The 23215-nt window shown below is 42.6% G+C and overlaps 1 protein-coding gene across 1 annotated transcript in view; it reads right to left on the bottom strand.

Annotated features, from left to right (window-relative positions):
• dock4b (dedicator of cytokinesis 4b) overlaps window positions 1–23215 on the bottom strand; it is a 115189-nt gene that overhangs the window by 79083 nt on the left and 12891 nt on the right. The window contains 6 exon segments of the mRNA XM_034131376.1: window positions 279–363; window positions 1838–1986; window positions 2658–2754; window positions 3415–3470; window positions 4109–4149; window positions 7492–7575. Of these exon segments, the coding sequence (XP_033987267.1) occupies window positions 279–363; window positions 1838–1986; window positions 2658–2754; window positions 3415–3470; window positions 4109–4149; window positions 7492–7575 (512 nt within the window).

Here is a 23215-nt window from a genome sequence, read left to right as displayed (position 1 = left end):
CTGAAGAAAATGTTAAACGTCAGAGTGGTTTTGGATACTGAGCTTGTTGAAACACAACCAATCTAATATAAATGGCAGAGGCAGTGAAGAAGTTATTGTTTTCTAAGCATTTAATTATAAATAATGAAGAATATGGCCAACGACAGACAGGTTTTTAGCGTTATCTTCTACAAGGACACTTCAGAAAAGCAGACACTTGCTCTTCTGATCCTTTTATGACGTGTTAGTTTGAGAATAGAGCGTTCTAATATTGCGCTGAGGGTTAGAAGGTCACTCACCAGTCTGTATAGCTCTGTGACGCTGATTTCATCGGGGTCCACCATGCTGAACTCCCGCCTGGGCACCAGGTCCAAGCAGAGCTGCCTGGAAGAGTGTGACACAAAGCGGTGAGGAAGGGAATTAAATACAAATCAGACGCATATGAGGATCATTTGTATCCTAGTGTGTGGCGGGGGGAAACAGACAAGGTTGCCAGAATGTCCTCTTCCCTCAGGGACAGATGAAAGATACATGTAATCCTGCTGTCCTTCTTCCTCAAACTTTCTCTCTCTCTTTTTCCCTCTCCTCTTTTTGGTCTTATCCTCCTCTAGGACCATAACGGCACGCTGGTGTGTCTCCTTGTCAGCAATAAAAGAGACAGGCCTGGTCAACCATACAACAGCCCACAGAGAGGGACTGTCCACTGTGTGCGTGTGCGTGTGTGTGCGTGTGTGTGTGTGTGCGTGTGTGTGTGTGTGTGTGTGTGTGTGTGCGTGTGTGTGTGTGCGTGTGTGTGTGTGCGTGTGTGTGTGTGTGCGTGTGCGTGTGCGTGTGTGTGTGTGTGCAGAGCCGACAGCAGGGGGAAGGAAGGAGAATGAAGGGTAAGGATATAAAAAGAGAATGACAGAAGTTGGGAGTTCTTTTTTATTTCACCCCCCATGGCATGGAGAGGAATGAGAGAAGAAAGAGAAAGGGAGGATGGAGGGAGTGCTGTCAGTGTGTGAAGGGGGTGGGGGTGGGGTGGGGGGGGGGGGAGAGAAACCTGATTTAGTGAGCAGGAGTGAGCCTGCAGGGATGGGAGGTGACAACTAAAGACAGAGTAGCAAGGAGAGTGTGAGAAATAAGAAGACATGAGTTAGTGTTGCCGTGCGCTCCGGCTCAGAGTAACTGCTATATGAGATATTCTCTATTATTATAATTTCCATATTTTTTGTTAAGAAATGTGAGATTAGTTTTCCCTGCTTTTAAGTGTTTGTGAAGTGAAATCACTTTTAGTTGTGCCAATTGGTTATTAGACCACCCTGGGCTTTTAGTCATTTACTACAAATAGGCTTTATTTGATTAATAACCATGTGACAGGTGTAGTTTTTTAATTGTCCAGCCTTTCCGGGAGGTACATTCTCAGTACAAAAATAACTGACTGCAGGTTATCCCTCACAGTGAACATTTTTGTTTATTTGTATTTGGACAAGATACAGGGTTATAATCTGATTAGTAGATGTGAGGATGTTTTACAGGTGGTGCATTCATCCCTGATATCAGAATTCTTGAATGAATGCACCGAAAGGAAAACGGTGGTTCTGGTTCAGCCAATGATCTTCAACAACATTGAACCAAAAAAACGTCCGACTGAATGTGCCCTGGGATTGATTGCTGCTTTCCCCTGTTGTCAATGGCATTACATTTTCATAAAATACAATAAAAAGGGTGAGTGAAATCCAATGGTCGAGGAGAGGGTAGAAAAACTAATCCTAAAACTACTGTAGTAGTAACTGATGAATGATTAATGCCCTGAAACGGAACAAAACAAACATAAAAGCACAGATATGGTGCTCTGAGACGGAACAATCCAACTCACTCGTTGCCCCAGTCCAATCTGGCCGTGATGTGCTGCTTGACGTCCCTCATGCGGTCATGGGTGAGGCTGCCGACCAGCACCTGCCTCCTCAGGTCCAGGATTTCATTCATCACGTGCCAAAGCCGGTGGAACAAATCCCCCTCATTCTTCTGTGGAAAGGAGGGCCGGAGAAGGAGGAATACAAAAATTGGACAAGCACAGTGATGCATTTAAAGGGGGTGATTGAAAGGAAATTGACAAGAATGGATGAGGAAGACGAGTAAAAAAATGAAAATGTACGGTCACGTTCAAGCCCCCCAATAAAACAAATGAAAACGAAAAATCAGACATTTGGAGGAAGAAGCAGACGGCGAAATGGATCTGTGCAAATTAGCTACAGTCTCCTGCTGCTCTTCGCCACAAATGTTACACTTTGATCTGTGAGAATTCATCAGCTCAATTTAATCAGCACCCCAGATAGCTTAATGGGATACACACACACAACAAATCCAACTAATGAATGTGTGTGAAAAAAAAGCAGCGACTGTTTACGGCTTTTGAACTACCAAGGTCTGAATTAATTCACTTCACGAAAAACCTAAAAGGGCAGTGTGTTCTTATTAGTGATATTTAAATGAATGGGAACTGTGAGCGTGTTGTGTGTGTGTGTGTGTGTGTGTGTGTGTGTGTGTGTGTGTGTGTGTGTGTGTGTGTGTGTGTGTGTGTGTGTGTGTGTGTGTGTGTGTGTGTGTGTGTGTGTGTGTGTGTGTGTGTGTGTGTGTGTGTGTGTGTGTTGTGTGTGTGTGTGTGTGTGTGTGTGTGTGTGTGTGTGTGTTCTTACCACATAGAGTTGTTTCCACATGGCACCCCAGTCCCGCAACGTGGACGTCATCTCTGTGATGACGGAGTCTTCAACAGGGATGACGGTCTCAAATTGCCTACAAACATACGCACATAAGGATTATGCGGTGGCCGACAGGTGCAAACGCGCTACAGCGGCACAAAACGTTTTGCATTCGGGTAAACACACTGCAGTTTCAAAAAAGATTCAAATAAAAAAAAAACTCATGTGTGCAAATCAGGAAACATCTTCACCAACTTGAACGCTGCAAGAATATCAAAAGACAACCGAAACCATGGGACACTCAAAAGTGAAGCACACAAATGGGACCGGAGCACTTCAGGAATTCTAACGCTTTGTTTAACAATGTGATCTCATGATATTAGTGACTAGCTAGCTATCAGCTAAGCTAGTCATTTCAAATATACTGACAAAACACCTAGAATTATAAATCGGACTAACTCTGACAACAGTGGCAGCTGGCCAACTTTATAATCCCCAAATGTGAACAAGCAGCTTTTAGTTAATGTTGCACATGTTTTGTCAGGCTGGTGAATATTTTCTAAATGTTGCGCATGTGTTGTCAAGTTGGTGAAGATGTTTCCTCATTTGCATGTGTTTTGGCACATTTGCGTTAGTTTTAAAAACTAGTGTTTTGTGCCGTTGCAGTGTGTTTGCACCTGTCGGCCACCGTAGGGTTAAACCTCCGAAACGACACAAAGGAATTAAAGTTGAGAAAAAACACGGCATCACTTACCCTTTATTCTTGACGTGGGCATTCTTCAAGTGGATGTAGCTGGACGGGAAGATGCCCTTAGAAGAGAAGAGATTCAGGTTAATGAAAAGATGTTTAAACTCATGCGTATAATCAATAAAGTGTGTTTGTGGGTTAGAAGGAGGGGAGCTCACAAAGAGATAAAAGCACAGAGCATTGGGATTTAGGAGACAACAAAAGATGGTGTGCGTGTGTGTGTGTGTGTGTGTGTGTGCGTGCACTGTTTGACGCTAATAAACTGCAGTTGCTGCTTATAGACTCGAAGAGATCAAAGCAGAAGGTAAGTATCTGAGGATAAACGCAACACCTCGCACACAGAGAGACTCTGTACACACACTTATCACATGCTCTCCTGCACAACAGTTTTTAAAAGTCACATCTATTACTGTCAGTTTGGTTTAATTGGTTGGTGTTGAGCACGGACAGGGTTTTTATTCCTAAGCAGATAAAGGTGTAATGGTGTCTTAATGGTGAGACTTTTTTAAATGATTTTCAGATGTCAGAAGGCGAGTATAAAATGTCAAATCTTATGTCGAGACGCTAACTAAATACAGCTAGTGTCTTTTATAACACCAGAATTAGTCATCAAATGAAAGAATGAAACAATATTACTCATTACAAATGAGTGTATCCTAAAGACAAGCAAAACACACACACTCTGAAAACATTGGCTCACCTTGACATTTGGATTCTTCAGGATGAATCCTCGGAACCAACCTGCAGAGACAAAGAAACGTTTTGATTTCCAGCAAGTCACAATGAATAACACCGGTGAGAATCTTCATCAATAGCGTAGACTGCAGAGCTCTATTACTGTATTATTGAGCACACGATGCATGGTGTGTGATTTAGTGACGATCTTCCGACAGCTGTAAATAATGTACAGAAAATGTCATAACAAGCCCTACAGACATGTTTTTGTTCTGTCATGTGGAAAGAGGAGTGAGACATCCATTGCCAATAAAAATGTCAACGCCGTTTTACATACGTCATAGAAACACTCAAGAGCATTGAGCTGTTTGCAGTGACCACAGGCTAACGCACATCAGAGTGAGGAGGGAGAAACATGTACACCTTAACACCTCACTATTATTTGTCCTCGCAGGTGTGAAAAGAAAGATGGTGAGAAAGATGCGGCTTGCATGCGCTAGCGATCTTCACACGCCATTAGACATTCCAATCTGGACTCAGGCCAAATTAGTGCCTGATGCTTTTTGCAAATCCCAGCACTGATAGAAAAGATCTAATACATTTGTATCAGAGGCTTTGAGCTGATTCTCTTTCCAAGCAGTCATTGTAAATCCCCGCAGATAAGAGCATTAGCTAAATAGCTCAAATGTAAACGCATTAGATTATTCTAATCACTGCTGGGTTTTGCCAGAGCGTCGGAGACCTGGGTAGGATTTTGTCCCCGATTTAGTTTTAGGCATCAATGGTCCGAATAGCGTTGAGTAATATGTCTGCGCTGTGGAACACATGCTCAGTATTTCCTACATGAGTCATTTTTCAGTCACAAAGGTCAAGTACTGTGACAGCTTTCTGTATATAGTAGTGGAGGATAGCAACACATGTGTAGGAAATCAGTGAGTATAAGTGATCAACGTGTCAATCAATGATTCTTGGAACAGGGGTATTCTGCGTTTGCCAGACGAAAAGTAAAAATTAAAATAGCCCGGCTAATTTGAGGGGGAAAACATTATAATGCTAAGTTGCCTGCAGAATAGGCAGACGTGCAAACTTCCCACTGACCAAAACCTAAACATCTTAACACCACCATATGTTATGAATAGGAATGCAAGATAAACATCCAATAAAAAATAAATAGTATGGTAAAAGTAAAGGATAAACTGTGGAAATAGTTGGCTAAAAGTAATGGAAAAACAGTTCAAACATATTCTGACACTTTTTAAGTTGCATTAAAGGTGGGGTAGGTAATTTTGGAGAAACCAGCTCGAGTGCGCTAAAATTTGAAAATACACAGCCGGAAAAAATCTGCCACTTCCTTACAGAGCCCCTCCTCCAACACACACGAACGCTCACATGACCAATGAGGGCACGAGATAAGTTTGTGCACAGATGGAAGGCTGACAGGCAGGTAGGCCATCCAGTTATTTTAGCCGGGCCGGCTAAAATGATTGGTCGTGCTTTTTACAGTACTACAGCTTCCACAGATGACATTTTTTTATGGGTTTTTGGCAAAGCACTTAAGATATTCATTGCTATCGGGATGTTAAGAGCATTCCATGGATTATAACAAAAAGTGTATCTCGAGCCGGTTTCTCAAACTTACCTACCCTACCTTTAAGTCAAACCTGACCAAATTGACCAAAAAACATTTGTGTAAAAAATGGTTTAAAAAAAACATCCACCTTAAAATCATTGGAAATGAACATTGAAACATTAGTTGGAGTCTATTAAAGTGGGTAAACTAGATAAAAGAAGTTGGGTTTAACATTTTAAAGAGGACATATGCTTATTTTTAGGTTCATAATTGTATTTTGTGCCTCTGCTGTGAGATGTGTTTACATGCTTTTACATATATTTCTCATACTGCCTGTGCACAAAAACCTATATAACAGACTATAGGAAAGGGAAAACCCAACAAGCATAGGAAGGCCTTTACCTTTACCTTTATGCAATGATCTTAGCCAAATATGTTCACGTCTGTCAGAAGCTTCAAGGAAGAATCCTTGAGTCAAAAATCAATAATGTGGCAGAAGGAGCCACATGTCGGCAAAGACACTTTCACGTGATAAGCTCCTGTGTTTTTGAAGTGTTAACAGTATCAACATGAGGCAGAGCCATTAGTGTGTCTCCTCCGCTCTCAGCCTCCTCTCTGCTGGCAGGGTTTGAGTTTGTGTCCCTCCCTTCTGGGGCCAAGCATTCCACGGGCTGTACTTCCTCTGGGCATTTCACCGCAACCTCACAACACCCGGCTGACTATGGAGCTAGAGCAGTGACGGGGAGTTCTAGCATCGAACGTAAAAGTGAAGTGAAAAATAGAACGAAGGGTTTTATTTTGAATTTGTTTGCATTCTGATTTGTTTCTCAATGACATGTTTTTTTCACCGGGTCACTTACTTGCTGTCACTGTTTTGGCATGTAGGGGTCTTTTTATGAATGTTCAAATGTTAGGAAGTTGTCCAGATAGTTCTTAGATTTGATTTTTACTAGTAATGTAAAGTAAACTAGGCTACTTTATATGGTCATAGGAACATTTTGACCAGAAATCGAAAAGCGAATCTCAGCGGTTTTCTATCATAATGGGACTTATTTCGTAATGTTACATATTCAATACATGATATATTAAAAAAAATGTGTGTGTGCGTGTGCGTGTGTGTGTGCGTGTGTGTGTGTGTGTGCACATAACTGCTGTTCATCTGTGTGAAGGTGTGTCTTTGCCGTGGTTATTTGATTAAATATCATTCTAGGAAATTAAAAATAGGGCCTGAGGACTGAAAATGAAAGATTGTGAATACAGATAGAGGAAAAATCACATTACAGACAACAAAAGAGACAGAAAGGAAGAGAAAGCAAGTAGAGGAGAAAAACAGACTCAGCGTGGGCAGGGAGGCGGGAAAAGCAGCCAGACTGTGGTGCAGGAAACTGTAGCACAGATATGACTGCTCATTTCGTGTGCACACACCACAAAGCCACACAAAAAGATATAAGAGAAAGGTGAAATATGCCTGGCTAACTTCAGGACTCGCCCCTCTTAGAGGATCGGTCCACTAATGGGTTGTTTTGGTCTTTTTTTTAAAGCAAATGTAAAGGCAGTACGCAAATTAAAACACATCTTAGCATACACTGAATAATCAAACCACTAATGAACACTGTACATTGTTGTAGAATTGACGTTTTGTGAATTTGGCAGCCCAGACAGATTCATATCTCCATATTTAATGAAAAAGGAAGTGTTACCTAATAAAATAATATTGCGTGAGTGCATGTGTTCTCTTGATAACTCAGCAATTGCTTCCCTGACATTTTTTACATGTATTTTTCTTACAGAAAGCAACTTGAAAGTAATACACACACTATGTTTTCATTGTACTGTACCTTCACATTTCTCCAGGATCTGCACCGTGTCTCCGATTTCCAGTGGGAGGCCATGCTGGACAGTCCCTCGGAAACTGGCCAGCACTACAAGAAGAAGAAGGAGAAGAACAAAACACCCACATTGGTTATTTTAACATTTGAGTGCAGTTATGCAGAGTTTGAGAAAGATTTGATACAAAAAAAAAAACCTTGACTATAGAAAATAACAGAAAGAGAGAGGAGGTGCAATCGATAATCTGTGTAGGTGAAATAAAATCAAAGCTTATATAAATAATACAATATCTCGGGATTTCTGCACAAGCAAACTTACATAAATACATGATGTGTCATAAAGAATATATCAACCTAACATGGGCATATTTTCAACAATTCAACACCCCCTACACATGGGTCATAAATCATTTCAGGTGATGCAGCGGTAGAAGGAGCAGCTTGTTTTTGATTCGATACCATTTCCCCCTACTAGCCAGCAGAAAACCTCAGAGACACGTACATGTGGTAAAATAACCTCCTTCTGATGACCTAAAACAACCTGTTCTTGAAACTCTGCTTACACGATAAAAGCTTTTAGAGTGGATGGAGAAGAGCAACATAGTTGTGTAATCCTTCAGGGGTCAAAGATACAGAAATGTTTTTCTGTTATCCAAATCAAATCAAAAGTGATGGAGAGCGTTAGGAAGGATGGACTCAAAGGGACCCCTACCCTGCTTTTAGGGCTTTACCATTTCGTAAATGGTATCTCCGATTTCTTTGAAGACTACGATTACAACATGCAGATTTGAGGTTTCACGACATGGTTCTTAATAAGGGAGCTGGGAACTAATAGTGTTGCATTATGGGAAGTGTACGATCCAAGCTTAACATACACTGGGTACTAAGAGATGGGATACTTCTTCTTCTCCAACACCCCTCTCTTCCTCATCTGTTTTATGTGAGTCTCTAGATTATGAAGGTGCATTACTGAAATTGCTGAGTACCCCTTTAAGGAGAAATAAGGAGGCAGAGAGAGAGAGAAATGATGAGAGGTGTGTAGAAAGTGGCCGAGTGTAACAGCAAGAGTGGAACACTGTTACGAAACAGAGACCTATTCAAATGAGTTTGGACACTGTTTTGAGATGATGTAACACACATACTGTGGGAGATTTCAGTTTGTACATGGAGACAGTGATGGAGCATTAGCAGTGAATGGTGCTTTGCAGAGTGTAACAGCCATCATATGTGAGTGTCAGCTCTTCAAGCAGCTCTTTACTGCAGAGCCTGACACACACACACAAATTAACCCGCACCGTTAAACCTGCATGTCCACACATATGTCAACCACTGCAAACAAACTGAAGAAATGTTCACAGATACTCTTACAGAGGCAGAGCATTGACACAAGTAGCCCACACACACACACACACACACACACACACACACACACACACACACACACACACCACACACACACACACACACACACACACACACACACACACACACACACACCACACACACACACACACACACACACACACACACAACACACACACACACACACACACACACACACACACACACACACACACACACATACACCACACACACACACACACACTTTGCAGTGGAAATGTACAACAAGTCCCCGTCATTCAGAACTGAGAGGAATCAGCTGAAGTGTTTAGAGGGAATTTCATTTCCTCTGCCTTTCCAGGGCTTGTTCCAGTGTACCTGAAACGCACCAACGTCCGAAACAGGCACTGAGAGAATTTCCCCCAGCCCGGAGGAGAGGGATTCATATTTAATCCCAGCACAGATTTATAGAGACCAAAGCGAGTTGCACCAGGAGATCTAGGAGTGCAAACATTGTTGGGCTCACACAGGTGATGTTCGTGGATTGTTTGGAGGCACATAAAGGAGGACACGCGCGTCCAAAAATCTGTTTTGTTCAATAAAACCCACCAGTTTTTTCCTTTTGTTTGAAAAATTGGAAAGACGTTTGGATGAAATCAGTTTATACCAGAGTACCATCTGAATATTTGGATATATTTTTATGAAAAGTGTCAAGATCTGACTTACAAAAAGCAGCATTCACTCATTCTTATCAGCTAGAAACCGACTGCCAGAGGTGTTTAAGTTTTTATTTTACTATTTTTTTGGGAGAGTAGCCCACTACCCAGGGGAGCATTCATTGAATTACCCATGCAAACGCTGTCTAATGTTGACATTGAGAACAGGTCTGCTGATGAAATCAAACGGCAGCGTCTAAAACTCCATGTGTGTGTGTGTGCGTGTGTGTGTGTGTGTGTGTGTGTGTGTGTGTGTGTGTGTGTGTGTGTGTGTGTGTGTGTGTGTGTGTGTGTGTGTGTGTGTGTGTGTGTGTGTGTGTGTGTCTGAATTTTATTCTGAAGCTTCGCCAGCTCCTTGTTATCCCTCGAGCTGCAGAAACACTATCTTTACAAGGGATTTGTGCACATCTGACTTTGTAATTCATTCAAAGGCCGACCGCCTGCGCGCACACACGCATGGAAACCCGAAACTTGCCTACTTTTTGTAATTCATTCCCCCCCTGCACACACACAGGCAATCGCAACAAAACACACTCACAAAGTGTGCCCATTGCATGAATTATCCAAGTGACTTTCCCAGCTGCGGTCAACTAAATTATTCAGATTCAAGTCTGCTTTGTTTTGGGTTTTTTTTTTCCTCAGTGAAATGAAAGATTCCTGCCTGTCAATCTACAAGCCAGCTGCTGTCTGTCTCCAGCTGCCTGTCAGCCGTCTGTTAGTGACAAAAAAAAAATGAACCGAGGCAGGAAAGGTGCTTACACTTCAGATCAGTGGAGTGGAGATCAGCGAAAATACATTTTGAGAGAGATTCCTGTCATGGCCTGTGAACTAATGGCTGCAACAAAAACAAAACAGGCAAATCAGGGGGAAAATCCAATGGATGTACACACGTGTGCAAACAAACATAGCACTTCTAAGTGGATGCCACTGCGGCATGAATATCAAATTGCATAAATTGAGAGAAAACAGACCCGCTGATTCTCAGATGTGAAATGAACACACACAAACATTGTCTGTGTATTATTGAGCGTGTGAGACGCAGTTTCCAGATGGCCTCAAAAGACCATCATTTCAGCCGCCAAAAGGCAAACTGATGCCTTCTGACACACCCAAAACACTCACAGCCTGATTCTACGTGACACAAGTCCAGCGGGTCGATGTGAGGACGCTGCTATTCTTAACCACACTATCCTTCCTAAACTAGACATTTCACAAAGATGGCAGTCTGGCAGAGGCTTGTACACATGAGTAAACACAACAATGGAGAGACACAGACAGGGGGAAACTATGTGCACAGTCGGGCTTCTCAGGAGAAAACAAGAGTGCTGAGGGAATTGAAACTGACAATAGCATCAACAGAGGAACCGAGTCTAAAATAAAATCCAGAGGGTTGAGGTTTAACACTGATGCATGTGGCACTGGGTCTCCTTCACAGCGCTAACATGGCAGCACCCATCTCCATCACAACTCCACGGTCACTTTGAGATTCTTATCTTGTGGCAAGGTCATAAAGAGAGCAATACTTAGAGGAAAGATTTCAACTTGGAACGGTCACAATATTCCCTGACAACAGAAACCAGTTGTTATCAAGTACTTAAATCAGACTATTTTTTAATAACATTTAGACTTTGATCTATGAAAAAGACGTTTAAATGAACATTTAAAATCTATTATGAAACATCTGTTGATGACCAGTTTTCTCTTTTAAAAGCAATACACCTAGGTTTTTTCCTCCCAGTTGAAGGCCAGCCAGCAGAATGCCTCCTGTATAATGCCTGTATGAGAATTGATGCGTCCTGTTGTATAATGTGGTGGAAATCATGCTATTCAAACAAAGTCAGTGTACTCAATAAGTTGTCTTTGAGTGTTTTATTACAAACGAATAAGCTTTCTGCAGAAAGGATTACAAATCACTGAGTACATGCACTTGGCAAGTGTCTGGAAGTCTAAGTGAAGAGCGCTGTGTGTCCTTCATCTCATTGACCTCCCTCGAAAGCAGAACTGGTTTCAAAAATTAGTGTTGAAACATCCCATCCGTCCTCAACATATGGAAATGGTGTTAAAACCATCCTAAACATGGTGTTACTGAGTGTCAACACCTACGGAGGAAATGTCACCATTGTGTGTGCAAGCATGTTTCAGCAGTTAACTTGTGATTATGTGATTATACAAACAAGGTTATATTAAAGTGATGCTAAATGTTCCGATACAAGGATCTCGGTACATAAATCATTCATGCACATTGGGCACTTTACACAGGTTCCTTTAACATCTGAAAATGTCACCTTGGGCTTTTGCAAAGTTGAGTTGGGCCATTTTAATATTTGCCAATGAATATAATTAATATTTTAAAGATTATTGATAGCTTCATCAATAATACAAATAGTCATGATTTGCAGCCCGAACTTAGCATATCTGATCGAGAAAGTTGTACTGAAAGCAAATCATCTTTTCATTAGCTGACAGGCACTGTGTCAACATCTGATCTTAAAGTCAAAGGTAGCATTTCCATCCTAAATGTGCTTTCACCTTGGCTTAAATGAGAGTTTTATGCGTGTTGGTACTTTGCGAGTGCATTCTGCTGAGTCAGATCCCTGGAAAGTCTACTGTCTCAGATTAAGCCTGCATGTGTTTAAGGCTGCCGCTTGCAGTCAAGGCCTGTCAAACACTGTTACATTTGGTTAGCTCTTCGCTACGTCTTAGCTCCTGAGAAGAACAACAAACACAGCCACAGAATAAAAGAACCCCAGTGCTTCTTAAAAAGAAAAGAAAATGCTGCTGGGTGAAGCAGGTACACGGCAGTGATCAAAGCATGTTGCTGCTACACTTAATTTTACCCTTGATTTTACCATAAAAAGGGAAGAAGAATACCTCATAGCCCAGAGCTTTTACCAGCTTTTTTTAACACTAAATCACATGGCAAATTTCCTTCAAAGCGCTTGTTAATTTGCTTTTGAACCTCATTAGCCTGACCCTTTCTTCTCCGCGACTGATGTGACGTTGATTCATATGCACTATCCCCTCCCACATGTTAATTATACAGCATTTATGCCATTAATATGCTAATTTGTCAACACAGCAACTGGTGGTGCTCCACTGGCCCCCATTACTGCGAAAAAGTGAGGATCATGACATCTAATTTGTGCGTGAGTGCATTTTTATTTGAGTCACAGGCATTTCTAAGATTAAAAAGAGACTAATGAGTTGATTGAGAAGAAGAGATATCCAGAATGGGGAAGCAATGCTATTTCATATCCTGTATCTTACTCATTTACATTGTGAGTTCTTAAAAAGCCCCTAACACACAGAACTGAGAGTTAACCAACACCATTATGAACCCATTCACATCCTCATGCTGCACATCCACGGACCAAAAGCATAACACGGTCAGAACTGCATTTGCCAAACCAAAAGAGCATTTGATTCCAGCAATGTGACTCAAATATTCCTACTCAAACCAAAGCTAGCTCAGCTATGTTTTGTCTTAGCCAACTTCATGCACACTTTATGCCTTTCCAAAGACTTGAGGCATTTATGGTTCTTTGTGGTGAGGTAAAAGGGGCTGAAATGCCTCTAAGGCATGTCAAAATACCGAACAGAGTCCCACCGCCTCATGTATTCAAAGCACAGTCTGCGACAGTGGTAAACAACACATAAGGACTTATTTAGGGATCATGTACAGTAAGAAACCCACAAAGACGTTTGTATGCGTAAAAGAGGCACGCTTTCCACAAATGCACACAAACTCACATGAGTGTGACAGAGCAGGAGAGGTATCGGACGGCTTAAGTGTGAGCTAGAGGAAGATTAAGTCAGCGTGTGCGCTCATGTGCATCTGCAAAAAGGTGATTTCTCTGCTCGAGCTAGGAATGCTGGGAAGTGGCATCATGCATTTTAAAGCAGGGGAATCAGCGGGAGAAGAGAGCAGGCAGACGGATGAAAGTGGCGGCGCTGAGGAGGCCTTGAACACAACTTGGCATTCGGTGCACGCAGATGCAGACAAACACACACACACATATACAGACACACGCGCAGACATTGAGGTCTGATAGGCAGCGCGGACAAAAGCCAGGCCGACGGAATCACCCAGGAGGAACGGCTTTCATTTGGCTCTCTCCATTGCAGGCCGCCAGGTTCCTCTCGCTGCCTTTGTGCGTGTGGAGATAGCAACCTCACCGCCATCACAAAACCGCTCACTAGCAACAATAACCCAGAAGCTCTCAAAGCAGAGTTGTGTGAGAAAACGTTATTACTTTTTTTGAAATGGCTGCATGATAAAAAAAGTGCTTTTCAGGAGTTCCTCGGTGTCATAGACCGCATTTGAAATCTTATACTAACAGTATCAGAAGCATTAAGGAACTGAAAACTGAATAAAAACTCTGCAGAGATGACACACACTGAGTTTGCTCTCTCTCAAGGGAGGGACACAAGTGACAACTTTTTTTATTTACCACAAAGAGCAGGAGAGCAGCATTCAGTTTGTCCTACTGGCCTGAGCAGGAGAACTCATACATTGCTCAGATTAAATGGAAATATAGGTCAGTGCTTTAAACCTCACCTCATTCCCAGGCTTTAATCTGACTGTGTGTGTGCGTGTGCGTGCGTGCGTGCGTGCGTGCGTGCGTGCGTGCGTGCGTGCGTGCGTGGGTCCTGGCAAAGCTAGCAAAGTGCATGCATTAGATAGCCGCCTGATGCCAAAGTGTAGATGAGATGATTACTATAATGATAATCCTCTCGGGACGGGTTATCTCACACGCATACATTTGTCATCTCTATTAAGTACTTTTTGCGGTGATAGTTTGCACACTTTCTTAAGCAACTAAGATCTTCAGACCATCTTTATCCAAATCCTCCTCTCTAATCCCATATCACGTTCCGGTAGTTTAGCTCCTTAATACTTTGGGTCACAGCCAATGAGGTGCATGATGACTTCAGGGACACTTCCTGTGGCTGGGTTGAATGGCATTTGTTGCAGCCCGGAAACCAGCTCTCCCCAGAGAACAAGAGGAAGTCTGTTGTGGTTCCACCAAAATTCCACTCAAGTGTTTTTATTCCTGTAAATAAACACTCCAGAATGTGTCCTCTTTATCAGGTATGTTGCACTGTTTGGGTTTTTGGGCCGCTTAGAAGAAGAGCAACAAACTCACTCTTTGACTGCAAGCCAAATAACACCTCTCCTTGGATCTCGGTGAGTTCAATGTCTGGCTATTTAGTTGCTGAATGCTCCACTGTGTACACCAGCTAGTTGCTAATGGTGTCTGTCTAATGTTTAGTCCTGGTAGAAAGAGTACAGAGAGTTGTTCTCGCTGCCTGGAAACGAGGTTGATGAGAGCAGGAGCTGGCATTTAAACCAAAACAATAAGCTCAAAGACACTAAAATGCTCCGTAGAGGTGAGGGGAGTTGTTTGAAAACTGCTATCCAAGCCAGTAAACAAACACAGCATGGTGGCCAAAACTACAAAATAACAATCCAACCTAAGTTTTGATAAGCAATAATAATCTTCGAAATGTTAATGTGGTCATTCTCTTTCACAAGACCCGATACGGCACTCACAAAATGTCTATTCTCTCTCTTTCTAATGCTCTTAACACTCTACATGCAAATGCTGGGAGGTGCAGCTTTGCAGAGAGCTGATTTTCAGCAGCAGCCAAAGTCACACTGACTCTGGTGCCAACACATCCTCCCACCCTGCAGAGAGAGAGAGAGATGGAGAGTGGAGGATAAAGGGTAGAACATCCAGAGAGGGAGAGGAGGGAAATGAAGGGTGTGGTGGGTGATGACAAAGCAATAACGGCAGCAGAGAGAGATGGAGGGAGGATGGGGGGGACAGAGAGAGAGATAAGTAGGCTGCATGACAGATGAAGCAGAAAAAAGGAGGCAAACATCTGCTTTCCTTCCTTAACGGTTAGAAGTGGGAGTGTCAAGTGAAACCAAACATCAATCCGTTTCTCTCTCACTCTGACTCGCTTCCTATCCTATCTCTGCATCTCTCTGTCAGGGGAGGACGAGGTGTGACTGACCTCTAACTGCACTTCAAGCTCTCTTTACTCTGCGAAATTACAACAAATGATGCACTTGTGCTGCAGTAGCACAGATGTAAACACACACGTGCGCACCAGAGCTGACAGGAAATCAACCTGTCACGTGCATACCTGTGAGTTAAACACACATGCATACATTCTCCATTCAACTTGATTTATGATGCATTTGGCAGGTTTGTCTGACATCAGGCCTCACTGACTTGACATCAGCAAAAGACCCTCAACCACTACTGGGGGAAAAAAACCACACACAGCTCCAGGCTTCATCACTCAGGTCCACATTGAGGATGATGAAACGATGATGAAACAAAATCCTCCAAAAACAGTGTGGTTCTTATCTCCCAGCTCCAGTTCAAACACTGAAGGTGTGGCATTTATGAAAATGGAAAGAAAGGGAAAAAGGTGCCCCAAGGTGAAGCAAAATCAATCGGATTTTTATGAGCAGGGCTGGTAAAACCAGTGCAACGGCTTAGTTTAGATTTGTATTTGTGCTGTGCATGTGTCAGGAGACTTAAAATGGGAGACAGTGCAGTGTAGCCTACAGCTACAGCCTCAGGTCTATAGATGTACACACACTGGGGGGATTTGTGCTGACTGGGGAGCAGGAGGATTGGGTTGGAGACAGACAGAGAGACAGAACAGTAAGACTGACAAACAATGCGGTGGAGAGACACAATAGAAAAGACAGGATGAGGGGGAGATACAGAAAGAGTGAGGGAATCAAAGAGGAAGGTAGGAGAGATAAGTAGCTGTCAGCTTTTGTGTCTCTCACTTCACTTTGTTTGGCCCTGTTCGGTATGGCAGCTCGAGGGCAGAGAGAGATGCTCCCTGTCGGCTCTCCAACATGTTCCCGCCGACGGCAGGCCCAGTGGAGAGAGGTGTGGACAAGGGCAGGGAGCTAAACACCTGCAGCGGTCAGATCAATCATGGGGAAGACGGAGAAGATGACATGCATGATGACAAGGGAGAAAAACGTTGAAGGGCAAAATTGGGTGGATTAAATAGGTAGAAATACTGGTTGATACAAATCACTGATAAAAGATGCTTTCAGACATGCCGAACAGCTGCATAAGAAAGGAGATTTTCTTGCGGTGGAAACAGCAAGCTAAGATTTGTTTCGATGGTTAGGTCCCCGGCTGGCTTGCACTAGGGCTGAACGATTAATCGATTTTAAATCGAAATCGCAATTTGAAATGATGCGATTATCAAATCGCAAAGCCTGCGATTTTTTTTCAGTCATCCACACCAATCAGAAGTGCTGTGCTCCACATGTACCAGCCATTGTTAACCAATCAGAAGTGGCCCATGATAGTAGGTGATAGACAGATTGATCCAATCACCTGCCAAGTGTTTTTGAAAGTGCCTGCTCTTTTCCAAATGGCTTCCAATGGAGCTTTCCTCGATGGTTTGGTGAAACAAAGCATCTGAGTCAGGTTAGTAATGCTCCATCACATGTTTGACATCTATTACAGGGTGAGTCTTAAACTGAAGCTTGACTTTAAAGCAACCCAACGGAAGTTTAATGTAAGTTTAGTTCTTTCACTCGTAGCTCGGGCTGCGGGGGTGCTAGAGACGGGAGCACGTTGATACGACCTTCCTAGCCGGAGATATGGCCGCATTTTACAATAAACTTCTGTTGGGTCGCTTAAAAACAAATATCGCAAATCGAATCGCAATATCTGTCAGAAAAATCACAATTAGATTATTTCCCCAAATCGTGCAGCCCTAGCTTGCACCTCTTCATTCAGCTGACAAAAACAGTATACGAGAAACTGCCGTGCCCCATCACACAGGAAAGGGTGGGCGCATACCACCCAGGCATGTATTTCAGGTCAAAGTTGAAGCAGGAAGTTGTGTAATAAGGGATGGGTGTTTACGAGACAGTTCGGGTTGTATTTTTCATACTGTCTTACTGGAGGTGTACTTTCAAAAAGCTTTGACCAACCTGGGACTTTACTCAATGCTTTATCAGACCTGTAATTACAGATTGCAGCTTTACTTCTTCATAAAAAACAGACGATGTCACCAGCTACAAGAAATGTTAAGGCCTGGTATAAAAAAAAAAAATGCTGCCTTGTATGTAATTATATTTTAAAGTTAATTCAAAGTCTAATGCATTTAAAAATGCAGTCTTTGGTACCTTGATTGTTAATATTTAATCAAGTTAAGTGCAGGAGAAGAGTACATTAAAAGCTTTCTTGCATTAGTAAATTGAAATGTTTATCAAGCCTGAGGACGATGCATGATCAGCCCATTTGAAGAGAGGTTTTCATTTGTACACTCAACGTGTGTTACTGTGTTAATGTGCTGGTTTCATACCATTCCATTTTGTCATATCATACTGGACAGCTGGTACTTATCACCTCGTTAAAAAAATATTTATCCACCGCACTTTGGTGAAAAGCACGTTGTACTGCACACATACAGAATCTCAGTATGCACACATGCATGAGATTGCAGTCATAGGTCTGCGGAGGCATGTGATACACAAACACACGCATGATGTTAGCGTGGTTAGCAGGGGGAAGTCGGGCATCTCTGAATCTGCACTGAGCCGTGAGCAACCATATGGAGGCATTCTTCTGAGTTACCCCCGCTGGATTGTTGCACGACAGTAGCCTGGGAACGAGTTACATTTTATTGCACACAGATGCGGGGTGTTTTTGAACCCTGATTTGTTGTTACGGCAAGATGTCACCACAACACCACCACCGCACATTTAATTGTAGGGAGCGAGCCGTGACACAAAAGCCCACGGACGACGACGGATGAACTTTCAGCAACTCGAAGGCGTACATACATTTATGAGCTAAAATGAAATCTATTGTTTTAACATTCCTCAGTGTAGAATGAGATCAATCTATGTTAAACACATAAATGTATCAAACTGGTAATTCTACTATGCATGTGTGGTTTAAAAAAGGCAGTAAGGCTCCCTACTGTAGCACTCTTGGGTATAGGGCTGAGGGAAGAGAGGGAGGGAAAAGAAAAAATGCCTGGTTTTGCTATAAACACACATACACACACACACACACCATGGTATCTTTGTGGCATCCTAATGCGCTTATACAATATGTATTTGTTTGTGTGTGTTTAATGGTGTTGTGTGCGTTCATGCCAGCAGTATCTAAACAAGCTTAAACAATAGGCAGTGTTAACATGGTCCCTATGGGCAGGCCGGCTTCTGCCTCATCACCTGATTAGCAACCCTTAGATCAAGGGCGACACACATATACACACAACGAGAAGCAAAGGATAAGTGGATAGGTTGGCCTGAAAGAGGGGAAGAGTTGGGTGGATCAATGGGGCTTAATGAACAAATGAAAATGAAGGGACAAGGAAGTCATGGAAGAGAGAAGACCTAGAAGGTCAAAAGGTGTCGAAGGTATCTTAGAAAGATGCGGTAGACATCAAAATTGATAGACAAGAGTGGTGTAGTGATGACGTGTTTTTGTACGCCAAACTGGATGTTAGCATGGCAAGGGCTCCCTCAACAAACGCGACAGGATTTCGGAATATTGCACAGATTTATGAGACTTTCACCTTTAGTTTAACAGGATAATCTCCACATATTAACACCACTCTGATTTTCAAACCGGCAATGCAATCGTCAGAGGGAAAAAAAGTTATGTTGAGGCTATCAAGAAACTACATCACAGTCAGCGTCACCACCGCTAAGCTAAAGGCAGAATTGTGTTTGGCGTAATGACGTAGTCTCACTTAGTTACTTGTTAGCAACTGTTCTTTTTAAGACACAAAGAAGCTTCAGACATTCACAAGTGAAGTACTGACATACTTCATTACGCTTATGTTAACCACAGATCTTATTATCAGGCTTCTAACCAAAAACATGTACAAAAGACTTTGGATTGATGGAACCAAAAGTGGCCAATGTTAAATCCTAGTTTTAGGACTCATTTGTGCACCACTCTATGAAAAGAAAAGAAGTTGGGTAAGGATCCTTATATAGATGAACATTCTCAGTGGACCATAGGTTTAAATTGAGTTCAACCTCATAAGCCATTTTCTTCTCATTCCCCCTTTGATCATAACACTTCCATTAGTGATGAAGCTGACCGCTCACGTCCCTTTGAAGCCTGATATCAGCTTTTCACGGAGAAATGAACCCATGCTGCTAGCGTTAAATGCTAAGCCTCCTAGAAGATGCAGTAACTCGAGTGCAAAGTAAAGCGACAAAGACAAAGAAAGTGGAATGGAGGGGGGGGCAAATTACTATGTTGATGATACGGCTGAAGCTAATTATAGAGTTGAAGACAATTGAAGCTATTATATTACTTGTTTTCATGTCTGCCCAGAGTCTAATTTAGCCTAGTTTGTTGCACATCAACAAGATGACAAAACGGCAGAATGAAAAAGGCATCATAAACACACGGACCATCCCACTGGACCCAAATAGTGTAGTTATTATTCTGGATGTAACTTCACATCCTGGCCTAGTAGCCTTCATTCTGCCCTCTTCCCCAGGAGATACAACAAAGAGCTCTGTGACAAGTAGAGACTGTATGAGAGAAGAGCAGCATTGAAGCATCAGTGAGTGATTCAAGTCACTGGGGAGTGTATGTTAAACTTGATATTGAATGAAAAGACCACAGTGCTGGGTGCAGGTTGAGATGTTAGACATGTGGCGAGATTCACTGCGTGGGGTCCAGACACTGGAAGAAGCACTGACTGAAAAGTGCGCGATAACACTAACAGGACATGTGCATGTGTGAAAATGTCTCATATACACTGCCAGAAGGTGATAGCCTCTGTGCACAGTAATTGAAGACCCTTCACAGGAAGTGGCAGTGTCGAGGAACTCACGGGCAGACACATAGTGGCTCCACTCAAGGACACACAGATGGCAGGGGCAACACAAACACAAGCCACTGGAGCATACCGTATTATCAGCTAAGCTAGCCAGTCAGTAAGCTAGTCACTGCTTCACAATAGAAACCAGTCTGCAGCTTTCAATGTGTGCACCTCCCTTAACATGGAAAAAAGAGCAGCTAAGCTAACAACTTAAGGGGAAACCTGTGAAGCGTAGCATGTTAAGCGAATCGAATGGACACAGACTGGAGGGATACGTGATGGATGGATGGATGACTTGATTCATTATAAAGAGATAGGCAAAACCCTGGGTCTGAAAGAGTGGGTCCCTGAACCCTAGGTTTTCAAATGGTTGTTTAATGTTGTTGGAACCTCTTTTGGGGGGCTTTACAAGAACACCTACTGCGGATCTTTTTGCGTTATTGGCCTCCTACATAACCCATCTTGAGACACGCTCCGTTCTTGTTTACCATGCTTTTTGGATGTGACTTTTTGACGAATCTGATCTCAATTTTGCTTTTAAATTCTAAATGTAGGACATTTTCCAAAGTCAAAACGAATGATCAATTGTGTTAAATAATAATCATGACCTCAATATTCTGATTACCATTTTTGTCATAATCGAGGAGCCCCCAGTCTTAGCATTGTTGTGGTTTTTGCATACATTATACATTTTTCCACATTTAATACAGAAGGAAATAGGGAAGTCCAAAGTGAAATCATCATAATCATGAGCAAAAATAGGTCCCTAAATACATTCATACATTCTCTTGTTTCTGACTATGAATAAAGTATTTTCTTGCCAAAAGTTGAGGACAATTGCTTAGCAAGTCCATCATTTATAGTCCAAATGCATTCTGAAAATCTGTTGCCAATACAGTTTAGTATCCTAATAGCCTCTAAACAAAGAGGCATTCAACAGTGGCAAGTACAGGGTGTACTATTGGGTATCAGGCCATTGTTAGCATCAGCAAAAGTTTGTAAGCTCTGCCCCAAGTCTTTCCGAGCTCAGCAAAGTATAACAAGGAGGGAAGGCCATTTAATGTGGAGGACACAATGGAGCTGCACTAACAATGACAAGATAGCGACAGGGATGAGTGGCGACTGAACCGAAAGAAATATGACAAGTATGGAGACCGTCATCTACCCCAAGCCTCAGAATACGTTTTCCATATGACATGCATTACACTTTCCATAAGCCACAATATATGGAGAATGAATACTTGAGTGTGTGTCCAGGTCTGTATTGGCACTGGTTCTCATTCTTTCCTATAAAGAAAAAAACTGAAAATGAGAATTGGATTCCGTGGCTTGTTAGCATGCCAGTTCTTCTGCTATAACTTAGACGGATCGATAATGGATGTCATACACGCACACATGCAACTGAAATAAGTAATGGGGCTGATCCTAAACCCTGATTTACTGGAAACCATAATAAAATCTGTCAAACAATCAGAGTCTCACTTGAAAACAGGGAAAGCATTTGTCGTTTTAAGTCTAATGGCTTTGTGGAGGAAATGGGTTTCCTTCCTTCTACGTGCTTGAGTCACCTTGTCTGGCGCTTGCTGTCAGGAAATGTAGGAGTCATGTTAAAATTCCACGAGGTGACTAGCTCCCCAGATTTGCTCTCATGTTCATCCAGAGTCGACGTAAACGAGTGCGAAATGTAAACAAGGGCGGACGGCTGGTTGCAACGGATTCCAAAACAGCCATCTTTAGAATGAGCGCTCTGTTCTGCTCAGCACTGTGCTGTACTGTGCGTTTGAATGTATGGCCCGTGTGTGTGTGTGTGTGTGTGTGTGTGTGTGTGTGTGTGTGTGTGTGTGTGTGTGTGTGTGTGTGTGTGAGTGTGCACGTGGCTAAACATTCCTGCGGGGCTAAGGGGTTCAGCTGTCGTCGGGGCTATTTTCCTGTGCGCTGCATGCCATTGGTGGATCAAGGAGGATTATTCCTGGGGTCGGAGATATTTTGGATTGGAAATGGAGAAAAAAAAAAAGGAGAGAGAATGAGAAAGAAGCACTGGAATCTGTTCTACCAGGAATCAAACGCGGGCACACAAAAAAGGGACTTCGGAGCGGGGCTGTGTTTGTCAAAGCAAACCATGAAGGAAATCAAACAGCCAAGAGCCACACTGAGCAGGAGACACACAGAGGGAGAGAGAAAGTTGCCACTCAAGCGATTTGGAACCACGAAAATAATTAACCGATACTACTCAACTGTCACACAGGAAAATCCCCAGTGCCTGCTTTGCATTTCGCTTTAGCTCGAGGAGCCACTACACAATTTGCCTTAATCTTGTCCATTACTGCGACGACATCAGTGCGAACAAAGAGACAGCCCTCCAGTTCTTTTATAACAACTCTCATCCTGTCAGGGACCCCATATGAATGACATTTCAAACTCCCGTTCACATCCTTAAGATCAAATTGGGAGGAGTGGCTATGCTAAACTATTTTAGATGCAGTAGCGAGAGGCAGGCGGACACTGAAAGCAAATGTCAAAGTGATGGCCGTGCTCAGCTAATTTGCTCCGGTCCACAAAGACAAAAGCAATGGAGTGGAGTAAGAAGTTGAAAGGGGGCGAGCTAAAAACTTAAAAAGGAAACAAAAAAACGCCCCAGTTTCCTGATTTAGGTCAACTGCAGTCGTGTGCCCCCTAATGCTGTCTGTAATTAAATAAAACTAGTTAAAAAGTCTACAGGAGGCGTGAAGTTGAAGGGGAAAGAAGGATGAGACAAGTGGGAGGGGATGAGGCTAGTGTGATTAATTTCATCTTTGTTTTTCTCCTCCCACCGTTGCGAGTGA

The sequence above is a fragment of the Trematomus bernacchii genome, unplaced genomic scaffold (genome assembly GCF_902827165.1).
Source record: "Trematomus bernacchii unplaced genomic scaffold, fTreBer1.1, whole genome shotgun sequence".
In the NCBI taxonomy this organism is placed as follows: Eukaryota; Metazoa; Chordata; class Actinopteri; order Perciformes; family Nototheniidae; genus Trematomus; species Trematomus bernacchii.
This window is presented reverse-complemented; position numbering and strand designations above follow the sequence as displayed.